General features: G+C 37.5%; 1 protein-coding gene across 2 annotated transcripts in view; it reads right to left on the bottom strand.

Moving 5' to 3' along the window:
• INTU (inturned planar cell polarity protein) overlaps positions 1-20,561 on the bottom strand; it is a 73,944-nt gene extending 53,383 nt beyond the window's left edge. For both annotated transcript variants that reach the window (XM_045799020.2, XM_045799021.2), the window contains exons 1-3: positions 20,333-20,561; positions 9,235-9,773; positions 615-700 (exon numbers count right to left, since the gene is read on the bottom strand). In XM_045799020.2, coding sequence (XP_045654976.2) covers positions 615-700; positions 9,235-9,773; positions 20,333-20,478 — 771 coding nt within the window. In that variant the 5' untranslated portion in view covers positions 20,479-20,561. The remainder of the gene's footprint in view (positions 1-614; positions 701-9,234; positions 9,774-20,332) is intronic.
• Positions 20,562-20,839: the final 278 nt, after the last annotated feature.

Raw genomic sequence — 20,839 nt, 5'->3', positions numbered from 1 at the left:
TTCAAAACACATCTAATGACCTAAAAATGTCACCTATGACACAAAATGTCAATGCTTAGACTATCAAAATAACTATTATGAAAGAGATTTATTTTTACCTACAAGGAATGAAAAATAATTCACTAAGTAGCTCCATAAAGGCTCAGGAATAAGGCTAAATTAGATAACAGAAAAAAAATCAAGAAAATAGTATAACTAATTTTTAATATAAATAAAACCACACTAAAAAAACTTTATAGGAATTGTGATTTGAGTAAATCACAGAAAAGAAAATTTCATGACTGTTTAAAATGACTTCTCTAGGAACTGGATCTTTATCAACATTATAGTAATCATAATGGCATGATAGTCATTATATATATTTTTTAAATTACTGTCATTATTCCTGCTTTACATAGGAGGAGTTTTATTTATAGATATTTCTCTCTCTTTTTAGAATAATCTCCAAAAGCTAAAAATGTTAGCAGGAGCTAAAATTTTTTAAATAGTTAAGTATGTAAGTGTAACTCACCTTATACATGATGATTTTCAGAATCTTAAAAAAGAGAACAGTACATGTAGGATGTCTTTATTTTCTGTAGTTCATCATAAAATACAAAGAACACTGTTCATACCTGCATAGGTCCAGGAATGCAAGACAGAACTCTCTCTATGTTCTCAGAGGTCACATCAACATCATTCACAGCAACAAGGACATCACCTGAAAACAAAATAACAAAGGTCGTTTTATGAATATCCAAAAACAAAAAGACCTAGAATTAGAACATTAAAAAGCATCTATTCCAACCTCTTCAAAGTACTATGGAACTCATTATGTGTTATTATACAGGCCATAGCAGCAGAGCTAAGCTCCCACTCCACTCCTTTCTTATACTATAATACAGCCCAACGTTACGCCAGAACTAAGAGATGAATATTCTCATTTTGGATACAATTGGTAGAATTATGTAAACTCAAAGGACAAATAAAAAATTTGTAGCATAAACCAAGAACGGCACTTAGCAAAATTAAATCTAATCAGTTAAACCCACAGTAAAAAAAATTTGGCTGAAATTTAAATTAAATCCATGTGGTACATCATAACTCAATATGCTGTGGCATTCACCGCTATTATTGATCTGTGTCTACACACAGCTCTTTGTTTCAAAGGCCCCAACCATAACAAAACCCACATGTTTTGGTAAAAGCTCCATTTCCATGGCTTTTCTTTAAATGTGTATGTTTATCAAATTTGGTGGCTTTCATAAAATAAAGATCAGTGTTAAAATGGAAATTTACTTTTATAACATAGAGGTAATATCAAAATACTGTGAGTTTTACTAATAGAAATATATACATACCAAGGTTATTTTTTGTCATTCCTAAATATATCATTAGGAAATGGACCAAATAATGAATATTCATCTAACAGATATTCACTGAGCACCTACTGTGTGCCATGCACTGTTCTAGGCACTATAGATAGAGAATTGAACAAAACAGACAAAAATCTCTACCGTCACGGAGCTTCATACTCTGGGGAAGACAGATTATAAACATGTATATAGATATCAGTGTTGGTAGACGATTCTCCATCAGTCTCTCGTGTTTTCGTACATCTTGCAAGGCAAAGTACTAAAAGTCCTTGTTCTGGATTACTTTTTCAAGGATGTTTGTGAACAGCCTTGGACAACAGAGGTAGTAACCATCTGTAGTACTACTGTAGGAAGTAACCATCTGAAAACATGTCTAACAAAGCTCTAAAAGTAAGAGACATACATGTATTGTCATAACAGATAAGAAAATGGATTTTAGAGCGAGTGTAGTATACATATTTTAAAATGTTTAGTGGAAAATTTTCTCTTTCTATAACAGAAGTGTTATATTTACTTCTCATTCTCCCACATATTTGTTTTCCTCAAGTTCTTGTCAGCAACTCTGTGACTCAGAAATGGCAGGCTTCCTGGACATCCTATCACTGCAGTGGGCAGAGTTCCTTCTCAGCAAGCACACAGGGGTCATTAGGATGCCCTGTCAAAGGCTGAAAGGAAATGAACTGCATGAAATTGTTTGAACTGTTAGGTAAGAAATGTGAATTACTGATGGAAAATTTTATCAAGGTACATTCAGGGTGGCCTGGATGGCTCAGTCATTAAGCGTCTGCCTTCGGCCCAGGGCGTGATCCCAGGGTCCCGGGATCGAGCCCCGCATCAGGCTCCCTGCTCCACTGGGAGCCTGCTTCTTCCTCTCCCACTCCCCCTGCCTGTGTTCCTTCTCTCGCTGGCTGTCTCTCTCTGACAAATAAATAAATAAATAATCTTAAAAAAAAAAAAAGATACATTCAAAAGTCAAATGAAATAGAAAAAGGTGAAATCAGTTTATTACAGTACTCAATTCCTCAATGTAAAATTAATCATTTGAGAAAATCCATCAATGCATTCCTCAGCATCTGCTTAATATCAAATGTGTAACTGCAGGGCACCGAGGGCTATGAAAATATATGTCAAAGTTCGTTTACTACTCTATTAATACTATATACAAAATGAATATACAGTTCAAGAAATTATTTTTAAAACAAAACTATTACATATAAATGTAGAAAAAAGAAAAGACATCTATATCTGTATCTACGTAAAATGTTGCCTCTGGGTGTATGGGCTTTTTCTTTTTTTGCTTTATTTTCTAAACTGTCTACATTAAACAAATACTACTATTATAAAAACAAATTAAAACTCATTATTTTACAAAAAAAAAAAAAAAAAACCCACTGTGGTAGGCAGATTAATGGTCCCCTAAAGTTGTCCACATCCTAATCAGTGAAATCTGTGAATGTTACCTTACATGGCAAAAGGGACTTGGCAGAAGTAATTAAGTTAAGGATGTTGAGATCGGGAGATTATCTAAGTGGCCCAATATAATCACAGGGTATTTATAAGGAAGGAGGCAGGAGGTTCAGAGTCAGAGAAAAACTTAAAAATGCTACGCTGTTGGCTTTGAAGATACAGGAAGGGACCACAAGACAAGGAATTCAGGTGGTCTCTGAAAAGCTGGCCGAGGAAAGGGATTTCTACCCTAGAGAATCCATAAGGAATGCAGCCCTGTGGATACTTCGATTTTAGTGCAAGAGGGCACATTTTAGACTTCTAACTTCCAGAACTGCAAGATGATAAATTTCTGTCATTCTAAACCACTAAGTTTGGGGTAATTTGTCACAGCGGCTATAGAAAACGAATACACCTGCCTAACAATACAAAACGGTTTTGGCTAAGCGCCAAATGAGAATCAGGGACCATGAATGAAAAAGAACAGATCTGGATGTACAAGGTACAGAGAAGAAGTCACTGGAGAAAAAAAAAAGTCCATCTTGTTAGAAGAAGGGATTTATGCACAGAAGGACTGGGAAATATGTACGTGCCAGTGGGGTGGGAGCGGACTGTGAGTTTAAACTGGTCTTTTAAATTAAGCTGAATTTGACTTCAGGGGGAAGAAAATCTGGCTTTGAAACATAGTTACCATATTGCCATTTTATACCTTCAAGTTAATGCATTTACTGTCAAGGCATTTACTGAAAAATTCTTAAATTTTGAGAGAATTAACTTTATTATATATTTTTTGAATTCCAATTATCAATCCCTCATTTATAATATGCAGGCATAAGCAGAAAATTAAGGTCTCTCCTAACCTATCATTCTAGAAATCCTTGAATAATGGTGGCTCATATATTATAACTATCATTCAAAACATTTCATTAAGTAAAAGATCACATTCCCTGGTGATGCCGGATAAGAAACTGGTGCAAGGTTTTTATTTCTCATTAAAATAGAAAATAATACTACAGAAATGTTTGAAAAATTACTGATGACCCCGGCAGTTATAGCCATAATTATTTTCGCAAATTATTTTTAGTCTTTACTTACATTGACACAAGTGAGGTATAAAGGAATTTCATCCTTTTAAACTTCTCAAGCAATAAGAATTTTTATGTTGGTACATAGTGTTTAGATGACAATTTTAATAGTCAAATAACAAATACATTTATCAAATTATAATTCAAATAACCATACTTCAGTTTGACATTGTCATGCTTTTTATTTTTTATCCTTACTTAAAAAATGCTTAAATAAATGTTTTCATGCACATAGTTTTCTTTCTTTTACATCTGGGGTCAGCAAGCTTTCTGTAAAGGGCCAGATAAGTAAATATTTCAGGCTCTGCAGGCCATATGGTTTTTGTTGCAGCAACTACTCAACTCTGCAACTGCAGCTCGAAAGCAGCCATAGACAATAAACACATGAATGTGGCTGTGCTCCAGTCCAGGTTTATTTCTGAACACTAACATGTGAATCTCACATAACTTTCATATGTAATAAAATATTAGTGTTTTGATTTTTTTTTTTTAAATCACTGAAAAGGTAAAAATCATTCTCCGTTTTCAGACTACAAAAACGAGTGGTAGGCCTGATCTGACATACAGGTCATGGTTTACAGATCTGTTTTAGATGATTTCTTTTGGATAAGTGTCTCAAAATGGATTAAATGGGTGAAGTGGTACATTGTTGTATCCTAATCCTTATTTCCAAATTACATTTTGAAAGGATTAAATAATTTCTTTTCTTTTTGGCTTCAAAGAGAAATCCTTTGGCACTTTCCCCGCCCATTCAAGTGAGCACCACAGCAAGTGAAAGAGTTTTGTGAATAGAAATGAGAACTTGTAGGTCCCAGCTTTATCACCGACTGCCCTCTGTTCTTCAGTAAATCACATAATCCTTCTGGTACTCATCTGTAGAAGGAAGTAACTGCACCAGAAGCTCTCTAGGAAGGCCTAAAAACTCTAATTCTATCTTTCCAATGAAGTCACTGCTGGTTTCTTTCCTTTACTACTGGGTCAAGTACCACAGGTTAAATGTGGGAAAGAAATGATGTGAGGGAGGAGAGACAGACAAATACAGTAGAGTTACTTTCGTTAACAAAACTGAAATGTTGGGGCGCCTGGGTGGCTCAGTTGGGTAAGTGTGTGACTCTTGGTTTCAACTCAGGTCATGATCCTGGGTTGTGAGATCGAGCCCCACATCAGGTTCCATGCTCAGCTTGGAGTCTGCTTGAGATTCTCTCTGTCCCTCTCCCTCAGACCCTCCCCCAACTTGCTCTCACTCTCTCGCTCTAAAACTCTAGGAGAAGAAAACTGAAATGTTTTAAGTATTACAGAAAGTGAAAATAAAAATGTGTATCAAATAGCAACATGCAAAATTTTAGAGAATAAAACCATTCATTAGGTGCTCACAAAAAACCAAACCTATCTTTCTAAAAAAGTACTTCAAATGTTTTAACTGGAAACAACCAGAATGTCCATCAACAGTGAAATGGAGAAATGAATATACAGTGGAATACTACATAGAAACAGCCTGGATATTTTTCACAGATTATAAAATAAAGAAAATAAACGCAAGAGAATTCACACTATATACTTCTATTAAAGGAAGTTTAAGAAGAGGTGAAATTAAAAAAAAAAAGAAGAGGAGGAGGAAAAGTCACTCTGTTGATAGAAAACTTGACTTTCAGAGGGGAGAGGGTATTAACCGGGAGGAGGCACAATGGAGCCTTCTGGGTATTGGAAATGTTCTTTATCTTGATCTGGGTGGTAGTTACACAGGTATATACATACGTCAAAATTCGTTGAATGTACACTTAAGATTTGTTCATGCTTTGAATGTATGTTATACCTCAAAAAGATTTTTTAAAGGATTAAAAAAAACTTCAAAAAACTTAAAAAGAGAAATAGCACAAGTGTGTCATATAAAACAAAGTTATTCAGTTATCACAGGTGAGAACATTAGAAGTTACACAAAAAGCACTCAAAATAAAAACTTCGTTTTATTGTTGAGAAGAAACATTCTGCAGGGGTACGTTGTCTAGAACGTTGTGTGATTTCTTTAACCCTATCCTTTCCAATCCTTAAAAAACACCTAGTTAAAATGAGGAAAAATGGGTCATTGTGATGAAAAAAAAAAAATCACCAAGGCGATAGGCAGTTTCTAGGATGCAGGTCAAAAGAGGATTTGCTTTGGTCTAGGGATGGAGGCTGGCTATGGGTAGTCAGGGAGCAAATAGCTGACACTTTTTTTTTTTTTAAAGATTTATTTATTTGAGAGAGAGAGAGCACATGTGCTCACGTGCATGGGGGTGGGCAGGGGCAGGCAGGGGCATAGGGAGAGGGAAAGAGAGAATCTTAAGCAGACTCCAGGCCCAGTAAGGAGCCCAACACGGGGCTGAACTCCCGACCCTAAGATCATGACCTGAGCCGAAATCAAGAGTCAGCCACTTAACTGACTGAGCCACCCTGGCGCCCCTAACGGTCAAACTTTAAGAAAAACTCAGAAATAAAAAATAAAGATGCAAGTCAGCAGCAAGAACAGCAAAAATGGCACCAGAAAATGCAGCAAAACCCCCCAAATCCCAGCAAAGAAGAATCAGAATAGAATGGAGTTCTACCGCCGTGAAAGGAAAGAATGGGAAGAGTCCCCAGTCTCACTGTGTTGGCCAACGCACTTTAGTCAAAGGACGGCCATTCTCCAGCGAGAGGATGGCAGAAGTCACCCCAGCAAAGTGCATTACCAGGACAAAGTTTTCAAGATCCTCCTGCCTATGGGGTTACCTCACGGTTCAACTACAGACTTCAGTGTAAAATGGAACTATGAAAGAAACAAATGAGAAAATTCCATGCTGTGGGATTAGCAAAGTCACCATGACATTAAAATTGTCCATTATTTATTCCCAAAGTACGTAACTTTAAAAATATACATCACCATAAAATTAAAAATACGAAAAAAGATAAAACAAACCACCTATAATGTCTCTACACAAACCCAGCACTATTAGCATTTTGCTGTATTTGTGTTTACTTCCAATTGTTTTCCCTGTACATATTTTTCTACAGTTTGTGCATTTATTCAATAAATGCTTCTGAGGGCTTATTTATCAACCAAGCATTTTGCTATGCACCAAAGATGAAATAATCATTTTATTCTGACAAATCTTTTTTTTTTTTTTTTACTTACTGGTAAATCATAAACTCTTCCATTATGAAACTGAAATCATGCACTTCATTTTTCTGCCTTTTCACTGCTATTCATACACATGCAGAAAAGTGCACAAACTGTAGTAGTACAACAATAGATTATCAAAAAGTGAACATTCCCATGTAACCACACTCAGGTCAAAAAGTATACTACCAGCATCCTGTGTATCTTTAAATCATTTTAAAGATAAACAGGACTACATAGCAGTTTCTTCTTCTCTGTAGTTTATTCTCTTTCCTCCTATACAGATGGTGCAGAAAGAAGAGGTCTAGAGGTAAGTGGCGTTCCTAGAAGGCTCAGCAGACTGGAGTGAGGATCAGGGGAAAGGAAGCATGGAATAGGACACTCCTGATCATAACCACCTCTCCATTAGGTTTCAAGAGAAATGGGTAAAAAGAATTTAGAGATTTGTCTACAAATTAGTCCAATTAGGTTCTGAGCAGAGGCCCCAGATAAATACAGGAGTCTCCCATCATGTTGTATCCTAAAATTATGGTGGGTGGCAACAACCAGGCAAGATTTCATAAGCATGAATTCTGGCATCTTCCGACAGAACGAAAAGAATAAGCCTGAGACATTTTACAAAAAAGGAAGTTGAGCGCCTGAGAAAACGTACGCATGCATTAGCTTCTGTTCCAGCTATCCATTGCTGCATAACGAATGACCCCAAACCTTCAAAACAACAACCACCATTTTTTATCTTTCCTGGTTCTGGGGTTGACTGGGCTTAGCTGAGGTTCTCACTCGGGGTTTCCCACATGGTTGCAGCCAGATGTGGTTGGGGCTGGAATTTTCTGGAAGGCTTCTTCACTCATGTGTGGTAGCTGATGCTGCAGGGTGGCTGAAGCCTCAGCTGGGGTGATCAGGCAGAATAATACTCACAGCCTCTTCATGTGGACCGGCCTCGCTCACACAATGGCAACTGGGTTCCAAGAACACCAGGCAGAAACTGTATCATCTTTTATGATCCCACCTCTGAAATCACATAGCACTACTTAAACTGTAGCCCAGGCCCGCAGGGGTAGGGAAGGGAGGACACAAAAACTAAACTCTCCATAGGAGGAGTATCAACATTACATTGTAAGAAGGGAGTGCGGAGATCTTGCCGCAACCATTTGGAACACACACTGCATAGATGCTCTTCCTACGTGATGCGTTCTTGTAAACCCGATCACGGCACTTACCACACTATGTGAAACTGTCTGCCTATTTCTGACCCACCTCTCGCACCACAGTAGGAGCTTCTGAAGAGGAGTGAGTGCATCCTTAAGAGTAATCTTTGTATTCCTGACACTTAGCAGATGCTCCACAATTTTGTGGAATCGATGAATAAACAACTGCAATTCAGACTTAAAGAAGTGTTTTTAAATATTTCTAAGCAGTTATAAAAGTTCCTGTATCTAAATCTTGTAGGCTGAGTCAACTTAAAGGATTGCCAGCTTTTAGATTCGCTAATAACTTTTACATTTCACGAATAATATATTCTCACATTTGACTGATACAGCTTTTACCTAAGTAATAAAGTTGCTACTAACTCAAGCATTATACCAAACAGCTGAAAAAGTATCAGCAATACAAAATGCTCGCCTTAATATATATTCAGAATAACTTTTGGATTTATTTTTTTCCCTTCAAATTGATGAGATATTTTGTGACAAGCGCCCTTACAAGGAAATTTATGTATAACATCACCATTGCTAAATATGCCAAATTCTACTCTGAAACAGTTTAAAACCACTCCAAGAACTTAGTGTCCTCAAGTGCAAACATACAATTTAAAAGTATTTTTATTCATAAATTACATATTTTTATATCATGCTAGTGGATATAGGTCATTCAAATCTAAATTATCACTGTAAAATTAACTTATTTTCTTTTCTTGTCAGCAAATATAACCAAGATGAAATAAAATGATATAACTCAAAACTCAAAAATTAGTTAAGCTACTCCTTGGCCCAAATGAGGCAAACACATATTCCACTCCCCAAAGTACTTATTTTAAGAACATCATGCCTTGTAGTACACCACGCTTACCAATTTCACTACTGCCCCAAATACCATCAAGCAGTCCTTAATCTGTTGAGACTTTGGATATAATTCTGTTTTGATCATGTCTCACAAGGCATCACTAATCATGAATCTCTGCAAACAAGAACTGATGTTCACCAGCAACACTTACCAATTAATATCTGACCACTCTTCATAGCAGAGCCTCCTGGCAGCAGGCCATGGACCACAAGTCTCTCTCCACTGCCCTGTTTTCCACTTCTTTTCCAGCTCCACTTGGTCTGATGGATAATCCCAACCAGGACTTCCAGAAGCTTGAGCTGCTCTTTGGCTTTGATCACAGTTAACTTTTTGGGGTTTACATAAACATTCACATCCTTGTACCGCTGTTGGACAACAACTCCTGTTTTCTGGTTGGACTGATGCTTTAGAATGGACACTGGCTCATTGTCATTACTGTTTTTTTTATTGTAGCGCTTGGGTAGAAGACTTTTACTTTTTAAAATTTTGGTAAACCGCTTGAGTTTAGGTTCATACTTTTTTCCTTCTTTGTAATCATCCTCTTCAATTATAATCTCATTTTCACTGAACCTGACATGGTTCACAGTAGGAGTCTCAGGAAGGAGGCTTTCTTCTTCATCCTCACTCAATTCCAAATAAAATAATTCTCCATTTTTCTGCACACTGTCCAGCCATTCAGGTTCAACATCACTGCGAAAAATAGAAAAGATACTCTGAATAGCAGCCAAACATAAGAAAAATAGTTATGTCTTTTGGCACCAGGGGTGCAGGGAGGTGGGAGGAGGTGAAAGTTCGTTGATTCTTTCAAAGTCTCCTTACTATTTCTGATTTATTATAAGCATCGACATTATTTTCTACGACACTTTTTAGGAGTCTTGAAGAAATGGGGTTGGAGGACAGGGTATGAAAAAACCATAGTGACAGAAAACAAATAAAAAAAGGAGATGGCTTCCTTCTAGAATCTAAGTTTTGTTGGTTTTTTTTTTTTTTTCATTTTAATTCAGTCCTTGTAAGGTTATTACTCACTTTAGAAAATTTCATTGGACAATAATTTACATTAATAGTTGATTGTGCAATTATATCCAGACATAAGCTATTTGGAAACTGAACATAAAAACATCCTCTTTGCATAGAAACTATTCAGCATAGCTATCATGTTAAAATGAAAGCTAAAGCCTACCATTATTAATAAGATTTGTTTATATAATAAATTTTCAAAAAAGAAATATTCACTTCACCATAAACTAAAATCTTCGCTGAAAGCAACTAGTTTATAATCACAGTTAATAATGATTGCTTCTATAGCTTATAATTTCCATAAAACTCCTTTATATGAATAATTGTAGTAAGAAAAGTAAACCACATATTACATAATTCATCGTGTGATTGTTAAAAAAAACTTTTAACTGGGAAGTAGGCTACTGAAAAAAAAACAATATTGTTATTAAAATGACTGAAACAGCATTAAAAAACAAAATGCTCATCTTAGGTAACAAACCTAATCACAAACTCCACCCTGCCTGTTCAATGTTGTGAACACTTTACCTTTCAAACCACTATTTTCTAAAGCAAAACTGGTTACAGTGGAAAATATAATATGTTAAAAGAGTCTTTCAGAAACACCAGCTGTAATATTCTGACGTAAAAGGGTATAATTTGTGTTCTAATCATTCCATCAAATAGAAGACATTTCTGTTTTCTGCAGTGTTTATTAGCAACTCTGGTTCTTCTAACTTAAAAGTCAACTGTGTCTCTAGGGGTGCATGGGTGGCTCAGTCAGTTAAGTGTCTGATGCTTGAAGTCAGCTCAGGTCGTGAGATCCAGCCCCATGTTGGGCTCTGCACCAGGCTTGGAGCCTGCTTAAGATTCTCCCCCTCCCTCCATCCCATCTCTCCACCACATGTGCACATGTGCTCTCTCTCTCTCCCTCAAAAAAAAAAAAAAAAAAAATCAACTGTCTCTCTAAAAACTGTGAGAATTTTTAAAAATGCACTATTCTATTACTCAACTCTGAAATTAACCACTGATCTCATCTGTGGTTGGCAATTAATACAGAATTTTCAACTACATATTAATGGTTAAAAAGGCATACCTAGCCCCAAATATCAAAACTATTATTTCTTGGGCACTTGTTGGTTCCCAATATGTGGTATCATTTTAGCACCTCTTAGCACCAGGTATTACCATTTATCAGATGTTTCAACCACACTCATCTGTACCCACAGAAATTAGCATTTAATAACTCTGTAATCCTACTCTGAAGAATCTAAATAGCTGTCTCCAGTCATAAGAAATCTAGGTAACTATGTACCATAATTTAAAATGGCACAATGTACATATCATGATTATACACGATTACTTATGAAGATATCCATCAATTTAAACAATGAATGAAATTATTTGCTTTATAATCTGTCTTTTAATCTAGTATGTTATTTGTATTAGATACGTGACCCCAAAGAAATACTTTTCCCCCTATGCTAAACATAAAGATGTTTCATCTTAATCTCTAAAATTTGAATGAGAAGCCACTTTTTTTTTTTTAAAGATTTTATTTATTTATGTGACAGAGAGACAGCCAGCGAGAGAGGGAACACAAGCAGGGGGAGTGGGAGAGGAAGAAGCAGGCTCCCAGCGGAGGAGCCCGATGTGGGACTCGATCCCGGAACGCCGGGATCACGCCCTGAGCCGAAGGCAGACGCTTAACGACTGCGCCACCCAGGCGCCCCGAGAAGCCACTTTTTGGCTATGACTTAAAGAACTTTGAAGGTGGGGGGGGGGGCACAGGATATTCAATCATGGAGGAAATGAACAGTACCAGGTGCTTGGAAGGTACCAGAATTGTAATGATAAAAACATCAGTCCTTCCCTTGTCTAGGGGGGAAGAGAAAGTGAGAAAGAATTCACAATAATACACATGGTAAATGCAGGATAGAGGTCACCTAGTTTAGCCTGGGATTGAGGGTGAGGGCAGGGAGAATTTCTAGTAGAGGATACACAGAAGTAAGTTTTTAAAGAGTAAGTGGTTGGTGATGGGGATACGGAAGTGGAAGAGGAAAAGACAATTCCAAGCAGAAATAACCGCATAAGCAGAGGCCCTGAGGGAAGGTCTCTATGCCTATGTGGACAACTAAAACCAGTCTGGCCTACGTAGACAACTAAGGAAGGAACATACCTCAACACCATAAAGGCCATATATAAAAACCCACAGCTGATATCATCCTCAAAAGGGAAAAACAGAGTTTTTCCTCTAAGGTCAGGCACAAGACAGGGGTATCCACTCTCACCACTGTTATTTAACATAGTACTAGAAGTCCTAGCCTCAGCAATCAGACAACGAAAAGAAATAAAAGGCAATTGGCAAAGAAGTAAAACTTTCACCATGTGCAGACAACATGTATGTAGAAAACCCGAAAGACTCCACCAAAAAATTGCTACAACTGATAGACAAATTCAGTAAAGTCGCAGGACACAAAATCAACATACAATAATCTGTTGCATTCCTCTACACCAATAATGAAGCAGCAGAAAGAGAAATTAAGGAGTCGATCCCATTTACAATTACACCAAAAGCCATGAGATACTTAGGAATAAACCTAACCACAGAGGTGAAAGATCTGTACTCTGAAAACTATAAAACGCTGATGAAAGAAATTGAAGATGACACAAAGAAACGGAAAAACATTCCATACTCATAGATGGAAAGAAGAGATATTGTTAAAATGTCTGTACTACCCAAAGCAATCTACACATTTAATGTAATCCCTATCAAAATACCACCAGCAGTTTTCACAGAGCTAAACAATCAATCCTAAAATGTGTATGGAACCATAAAAGACCCCAAATAGTCAAAGCAATCTTGAAAAAGAAAGGCAAGGCTGGTGACATCACAATTCCAGACTTCAAACTATATTACAAAGCGGTAGTGATCAAGACAGTATGGTATTGATGGAAAAACAGACACATAGATCAACGGAACATTTTTATCCAAAGACTATACCAATTCACATTTCCATCAGCAATGAATTAGACCCATTTTCCTCACCTCTAAATTTAAAAAATACTTCATCTTAAGAGGAAGAAGAAATTAAAAGAAGGGAGATAAGGGGAACAGGAATAAAGACAGAGAAATGAATGTACGAGACTCATGAAAGAAGGAAACATGTATGGTAAAGAAAAAAAAAAAAGAAGAAGAAGAAGAAATGAGAAGTCACAAAGACCTGGGTTTGAATTCTGTTCTATTGACATTTTTACTTTTCTAAGCTTTAGTTTTTCTCTTCTAGAAAACAGATTATAGGGGCGCCTGGGTGACACAGCGGTTAAGCGTCTGCCTTCGGCTCAGGGCGTGATCCTGGCGTTGTGGGATCGAGCCCCACATCAGGCTCTTCCGCTATGAGCCTGCTTCTTCCTCTCCCACTCCCCCTACTTGTGTTCCCTCTCTCGCTGGCTGTCTCTATCTCTGTCGAATAAATAAATAAAATCTTTAAAAAAAAAAAAAAAAGAAAGAAAACATTATAGCTACCTCACATGGCTTTTAGCAACAGTAAATTAAAAAATGCGCTCGGTATGGTAAGTGTCAAATGTCAGTTCCTTTCCTCTTGCCCAAGAGTCAAAAATGTAGAGAAACTTAAAACTTTTTTAGATATAGCACTCAAATTTTTATATTCTTCCAATCCCTGGCAATCAATGAAGATGTCTCCAATTACCTCTACTTGCTAGGTTCCAGTGCTATTAACATAAGCAGCAAACTAGATGCGGCCTCTAAGGCTCCCACAGTATCCCTGGAAGGTTCCTTATTCCTACTCCAGATGATTAATTCCTATTTAGATAAGCATCAACAGCATAACTGATTAAGGTGTTAGAAAGTTTAACAGAGTTGTAAAGACTGTGGTCTCAAACTAGTTCTACTAGAAGGCGGCGTATTAAAGACAACTACGAAAAAACCAACCTTTCAGTGCAACTATTATTAATAACAAAATTAAATAAATTAATATTATATGTGGATACTACCTATTCCAGGAGATGGAGCTTAATCCTTCCTCCCCTTTAATGTGAACTGGACTTAGTGATGTGCTCCCAAAGAACAGAGTATGGAAAATGAGAAACAGTAACTTCACAGTGAAGAAACCGTGCAGACATTACCTTAACCAAGCGACCCAGGTTATGAAAAACAAGAAACAACTAAGAAACTATCACAGACCACAGGAAACTAGGGATACTTAATGACTAAATGCAATATGATATCCTGGATTAGATCCTAGAATAGAAAAAGGACATAAGTAGATAAATGGTAAAATTCAAATAAAGTCTGGAGTTTATTTAATAGTACTGTACTAATGTTAATTTCTCAGTTCTGGCAAACATACCATAGTTGTGTAAGATGTTAACATCAGGGGAAACTGGGTGAAGGATATACGGGAATTCTCTGTACTATGTTTGCAACTTTTCTGTAAATCTAAACTTATTCCAAAAGAAAATGTTTATTTTTAAAAAGGAATTAACTCTAGCAGCTTTAATTCGGATTTTTATAATACAGATTTTTGTAAGTGTTCTTTAATCTCTTTCCTGAGATCCTATGGTACAAACTGCAAAGTTGTCATTGTGTAAATGTCTTTCAATGAGATTATTTTGTTTATTCCACTTTTCTCTGAACAGAAATAATGGTATATTCATTGTCTACTTGCAAAGTTTGAGGACACTTTAATTGGTTTTCAAGGCTCTAACTGATGTAGTAAACATGAGCAGAGTTCTTCCCAAAGAAAGATTTGCTAATTTGCAAATAACCAAGTTCACTTACATAAACAGTAACATAACTATATTAAGGAAAATGAACTTCACATAATGCTAATAAGTTTCTTAATTCATATTCAAGAATTCTATGCTGAGGGGTGCCTGGGTGGCTCAGTAGGTTAAGCATCTGCCTTAGGCTGAGGTCATGATCCCCGGGTCCTGGGACTGACCCTTTATCAGTCCGCCTGCTCAGTGGGGAGCCTGCTTTTCTCTCACCCTCTCCCTCTGCCACTCCCCCCTGCTTGTTCTCTCTCACTCTGCCAAATAAATAAATAAAATCTTTAAAAAAAAGAATTCTACACTGATACTAATTTTTTTCTTCTAAATTATTGAATCTCTCAGGTCTTAGTTGACATTGTCAACATGTTTTATCAATTTAAATGGTATTAGGATCTTCTTGGCTACCACAAGAAAAGTTATGAATAGCCAGACCTACTGGTTCATTTCCTTAAGGAAAACATAATTTTGCTACTACTCCAAACCTGTTACAGTATACTTTGCTTTCCTTTTTAGTGGGCAAAAGCACCAAAGTGGCCAACACACATAGTTACATGGGGCGAATATGTACAACAGAACAATTCTAGGGACAGAGAAAACCACACAATAAAAACATCATAACAAATAAATGTCTGGTGTTTGTTCAGTACTGGTCTGTCCAATGCTTTTCTGTGTTTGCTTTTCTGTGTTCTGTATACCAGCAATATCTAATTTTCATTCTTGAAATCTTTGGATTGTTTTCTAGAAGAAAGCCAGAGTTTTAATGGTTAAAAAAATCTATGCTAGATGTTATGGCAGCTTGAGGGGTCGGGAACCTGGGATGGGCTGGTGTTCTTTCTAGCCTAGCCACAGTCACCACCGGAACAAATGTGAAGCATGTTAGAGAAAAGGAAGGGATCAGCCAGTAAACTACTGTGTACTCACTGCATGAAATAAAATTTTACATCAGGAACATGTTTCCATTGGAACTATGCTAATAATGACCCCAACCCCAGGACCACATTCCCTACCTCCACCCCCTTCAGTTAAATGGACCATGCTTAGATATAACTAAGTTCGGGATAAGATCTGACCCTAGCAAAACTGAAATCAGAGACCAGCAAAATATTTTGTGATAGGACATTTTTGTACTTCTAAAAATGTCAGATGGACAGAGGGCTCATCACCTAGCTAAAATGCAAGTTCTGAAAGTGAAGAACAAAAACTGCTATAGGAGAGCCAAGTTTGGAGAAAGTAAGTCTAAGAAGTGTCAAAAAAGGCTGTAGGAGAAGGTGTAGGAGAAGCACATAAGTGGGACATTGAATAATTTTGACAAGATAGGAAGAAAGGGTGTTTCAGAGAGAACAAAGTACATACGAGTGTAGGTGTGAAACTACATGAGAGGTATGAGAATGGGTGTATATTTCAGTGTCATAATGAATGTTAAGCACTAAATGTTTATGTCTCCCCAAAATGTGTATGTTGAAACCCTACCACTCAATCTGATGGTATTAGGAGATGGGACCTTTGGGAAGCAATTAGGATTAGATGCGGCCACGAGGGTGCTGCCCTGGTGAATGGGATTAGTGCCCTCATGAGAAAGCTTGCTTGTTCTCTCCACTCTCTGCCATGTAAGGATACAAAGAGAAGTCAGTAATCTACAACTTGGAGGAGGGTCTTCACCAGAGCCTGACCATGCTGGTACAGTGATCTTGAACTACCAGCCTTCAGAATTGTGAGAAATAAATTTCTGTTGTCTATAAGCTACTCGGTCTATGCTATTTTTTTATTTTATTTTATTTATTTTATTTATTGTTTTGAGAGAGAAAGTGTGTGTGAGCAAGCAGGAGTGAGGGCGCATAGGGAGAAGGCGGGCGAGAGAGAGAGAAAATCTTTTTTTTTTTTTTTTTAAAGATTTTATTTATTTATTTAACAGAGATAGAGACAGCCAGCGAGAGAGGGAACACAGCAGGGGGAGTGGGAGAGGAAGAAGCAGGCTCATAGTGGAGGAGCCTGATGTGGGGCTCGATCCCATAATGCCGGGATCACGCCCTGAGCCGAAGGCAGACGCTTAACCGCTGTGCCACCCAGGCGCCCCGAGAGAGAGAGAAAATCTTAAGCAGGCTTCATGCCCAGTGCAGAGCCCGATGTGGGGCTCGATCCCAGGACCCTGCAATCATTACCCGAGCTGAAATCAAGAGTCAGATGCTTAATCAACTGAGCCACCCAGGCATCCTATACAATTTTAAATAGCACCCCGAGGTAGGACAAGTGGGAATAAAGAAGGCTTTAAAGAAGCAAGATCATCAAAGATGAGATCAGAGAGACTAGGGACAGATCTGAAACAGATTTAATATCATCCTAAGGAATCTGGAATTTATTTGGGAGTACTTTTGAGTACCAAGCTTTTGAGTACTATAGAAAAATGATTTACTACACCTTTTCTTTTTTTAGAACAATTTTAGGTTCAAAGCAAAATTGAGCTGAAGGTACAGAGATTTCCAATATACTCCCTTCCTCCCACATGCAAATACATGTTACCTCTACCGTCACCTCCTTTTTGTCCTCTTGTCAATCCCTCACCATCAACTGTTCACAATTTTCCTGTTCCTGGGATTTAACAAACCTTCTCACAGTCAACAAAATTCAGAGTTAAGTAAATATTCTCATTCCCATTTTAACACGTGAAAACAGAAGAAGTCATGTGACTCATGTAAGGCCATATCGTTTGTGGCTGGGATAAAGAGAACACAGGTTGTCTGACCCCTACTCTTAATCCAATACTCATTACTCTGCACCAGGATGATTATTTCAGGCAACATTATAAAGAAATTCCATTGTAACTGAAGTGGCTGAATTCTTTCCAATACAACCATCAGCGATCAAGCCTGACATATTAGCTGTTTTTTAAATCTTAGCTTTCTCTTCCAGATCACAGGGATGACCTAGTTAAGTCCACGGATATTTGCTTCATTTTATTTAGCTTCACTGGTAATATTCCTTTTCGTAGTAGGTTCTCTAAGAGAAAAATGATTCAGAACTGTGCTCTAGAAAGCAAATTCTGGCAGCTGTATGGAAAAAAGGCTGGAGATAAAGAAGAGGCATCCAGATCAGTTAGAAGGCTACTCTACTCTTACATGGGAGAGGCCAATGCTTTAAGTCAGGCAGTACCTCTGAAAGAAAAAAAAAAGAAGGAGGGGTGGGTATCAGAACAGGAAGTCAACAAGACTGGAGACTTATTAGATCTGAAGACATGAGCAAGGAGAGAGTGATGTCAGTAAGTAAGATGAGCAATGCTAGAGGAGAAACAAAGAAGATAATGAATTATCTTCAAATATGCTGATTTGGAAGTAGAGAGAAAGGGTAGCAAAGAATTGCCATTTCTCATCATAAACTACTTAGAGATACACAGTTTGAATTTTTAATCTATGTAATTTGATAAAAGAGAAATCAAATTAAAAGAAAAAAGTAGTCAGGGTTCAGAGCAGGAAAAGAAAAAAAAAAAAAGTACTTTTGTCCAAACTGGGAAGACCACTTCTGCGGTGGTGACTCGCAGGTTAGAGAGGTAAACAGGAACAGACCAGAACCTACCTGGTCAGATCAGCAAATCAATTCTCATGTCCTACACATGAAGAAGGGACAAACATAAAATCTGAATCTTGACAGGACTTGAAAATACAGACCAGCAGAACATTTTACAATAGAGATTTACTGTACTTTTACTATTAGGAGGATAAAGACACTGGGATATCTAGAGTAATGACTGAACGACTAATGTGGAAAGCTTAATGCCCTTTAAAAAAAAATATATATATATATACATATAAAATATATAGAAATGTTGGTATATATGTATATATAAAATCCATATTTACATGTATTTTGAATCACAAAATGTTTTGAGGTAACAAGTTTTCCTAACATAAGATTGCTCATTTCCTAGGAAACTGGGCCAGTTCATTTACTTTCATTCCATTAAAATCAGGACATTCCATTTGCAGTCTGGCGTCCTAAATTCCTACACGGAAACACTCAGCTGTGTGACCATTGGTAAATTACAGATTCTCTCTGAGCTAAAAGTGTGTGTTTCTAAGATGCAGAGAAACCAAGTGCTTGAGTCTCACAAAGTCCATGACTCCCACAGCAAGACCAAATCAGGTTTCCTGTAACCCATACTCCATCCAGTGCCTCACTTGATAACCATAATTTTGTAATTATTTTTTAAATGACCACAGCAGCAGATTACACAAAATACTTGATAGTCTCTTCAAGAACGTAATCTGTCCTTATTGAGCCTCTAGAGTATATTAAGCTGTCATTAGTTTTCCCTTACCCTTTTAAAGATAATGGTAAAATTTTTTTACATACCCAAAGGTGAAAAGAATTGCCAAGTAATTTTTACTCCTAAACACATCAAATACTTGTAATCATTATTCCTAAATAATACACTTAAAATGTCATCCTAAAACTGACTATGCATAGCAGTCTATTATGGGATTGGTTGACCTTTCAGCACCTAAATCTTTTCACTGTTAGTCATTCATTTCAAACTAGGACTAATATACTTTTCAAAAAGGGTCTTAATTCATAGCAGTAAGAAATAGATTCCTTCAAAGTTGAAATAGCATTGGGTCCTATGAATCAAAATAACTATTTCAATATTATTAAGGATTAAAAAGTGAAAAATAAAACTTAGATATTTTGTATTTTAAAAATTACATTATTGGGACACCTGGGTGGCTCAGTCAGTTAAGCATCTGCCCTCAGCTCCTGGTCATGATCCCAGGGTCCTGGAATCGAGTCCCACATCGGGCTCCTTGCTCAGCACAAGTCTACTTCTCCCTCTGCCTGTTCTGCCTGCTGCTCCCCCCTGCTTGTGCTCTCTCTCTCTGACAAATAAATAAAAATCTTTTAAAAAAATAAAAATTACATATAACACTAAGTAGAAAATAAGAAAACCATGAGAACGTATAGGAAAATACAGTAGAAATACCCCCAAATGTTGAGAAGTTGTTCTTGAAGGTGAAGACTATGGGTGGATTTTCTTTTATATACCCATTTTTATAACAGGAAAAAAAATATCTGTATAATTTAAATAGTTCATTTATAAAACGTTTAGGCTATCCTTCCACTAAAATCACAAAGATCGTAACAGCAGAGAAGACACTGCGATAGGATCAAAGAGTTTTGTGAACATCCTAACAGACATACCCATAAATATTACGGAACCCGCCACAAAGAGGAGAACCTCCTCATCTGACAATCATAAAAAGCCCACAATAGCGAAGAATGGCACGTCATTGCGGCTCACAATACCGCACAACTGGAACGTGGCTCAAATAAAACCCACTGATTATAGAACCTCAAACACTCAATCCCAGCTACGCCAACACTCTAGCAAGACACCCCCTCCCCCCCCAGCCCACGTGTACACTCTCTGGCTTGAACGGATGGATTTAATTGTCCCTCTTCAAGACTCTTACTCATCATCGCTACTCGCTGAGGAGTATGAACCCGAGTAGCTGACCCGATCTTCATAATCGCAATCCTCATCTTCTTGTGAAAAGAGGTCCCCAGGGAGCTCATCTGGGCTATGACGCGAGCCGCACGAAACTAGAGACGCCATCATCAGGAATGCAATAGCTACAGGTCGTGTAATTCAAATCTCGAAACTACGGCTCGCCGTAACCGCCATGTTGTCTCCGCTAGGGAAGGGGCAAAGGCCACGTGACCGCCAATCCTTGGCTGCAATTGGTGGCGGTTTGGGTTGCCAGGGAGACGAGGAAGCTTTCCCGAGAGCGCTAGAACTACTGAAAGAAGCCAATGAGGTGAAATTTGCAGTGGGGCGTCTCAGTTGGAGGAATTTAAGTAGCTCAAGCTTCACCGGTTAGACTCTCCTAAACGCACTCTTTTGGAGCAGCACAATTTATTAACAGCGGAGACCCTCTGTTTTTCCCCCGTCCCCCTTTCTTCCAGTTTGCACTTTGCCC

Source organism: Ursus americanus, chromosome 13 (assembly GCF_024610735.1).
Source record: "Ursus americanus isolate L20-20 chromosome 13, mUrsAme1.1.p, whole genome shotgun sequence".
NCBI lineage: Eukaryota > Metazoa > Chordata > Mammalia > Carnivora > Ursidae > Ursus > Ursus americanus.
The sequence above is the reverse complement of the archived record's forward strand: the minus strand, read 5'-3'. Positions and strand labels throughout refer to the sequence as shown.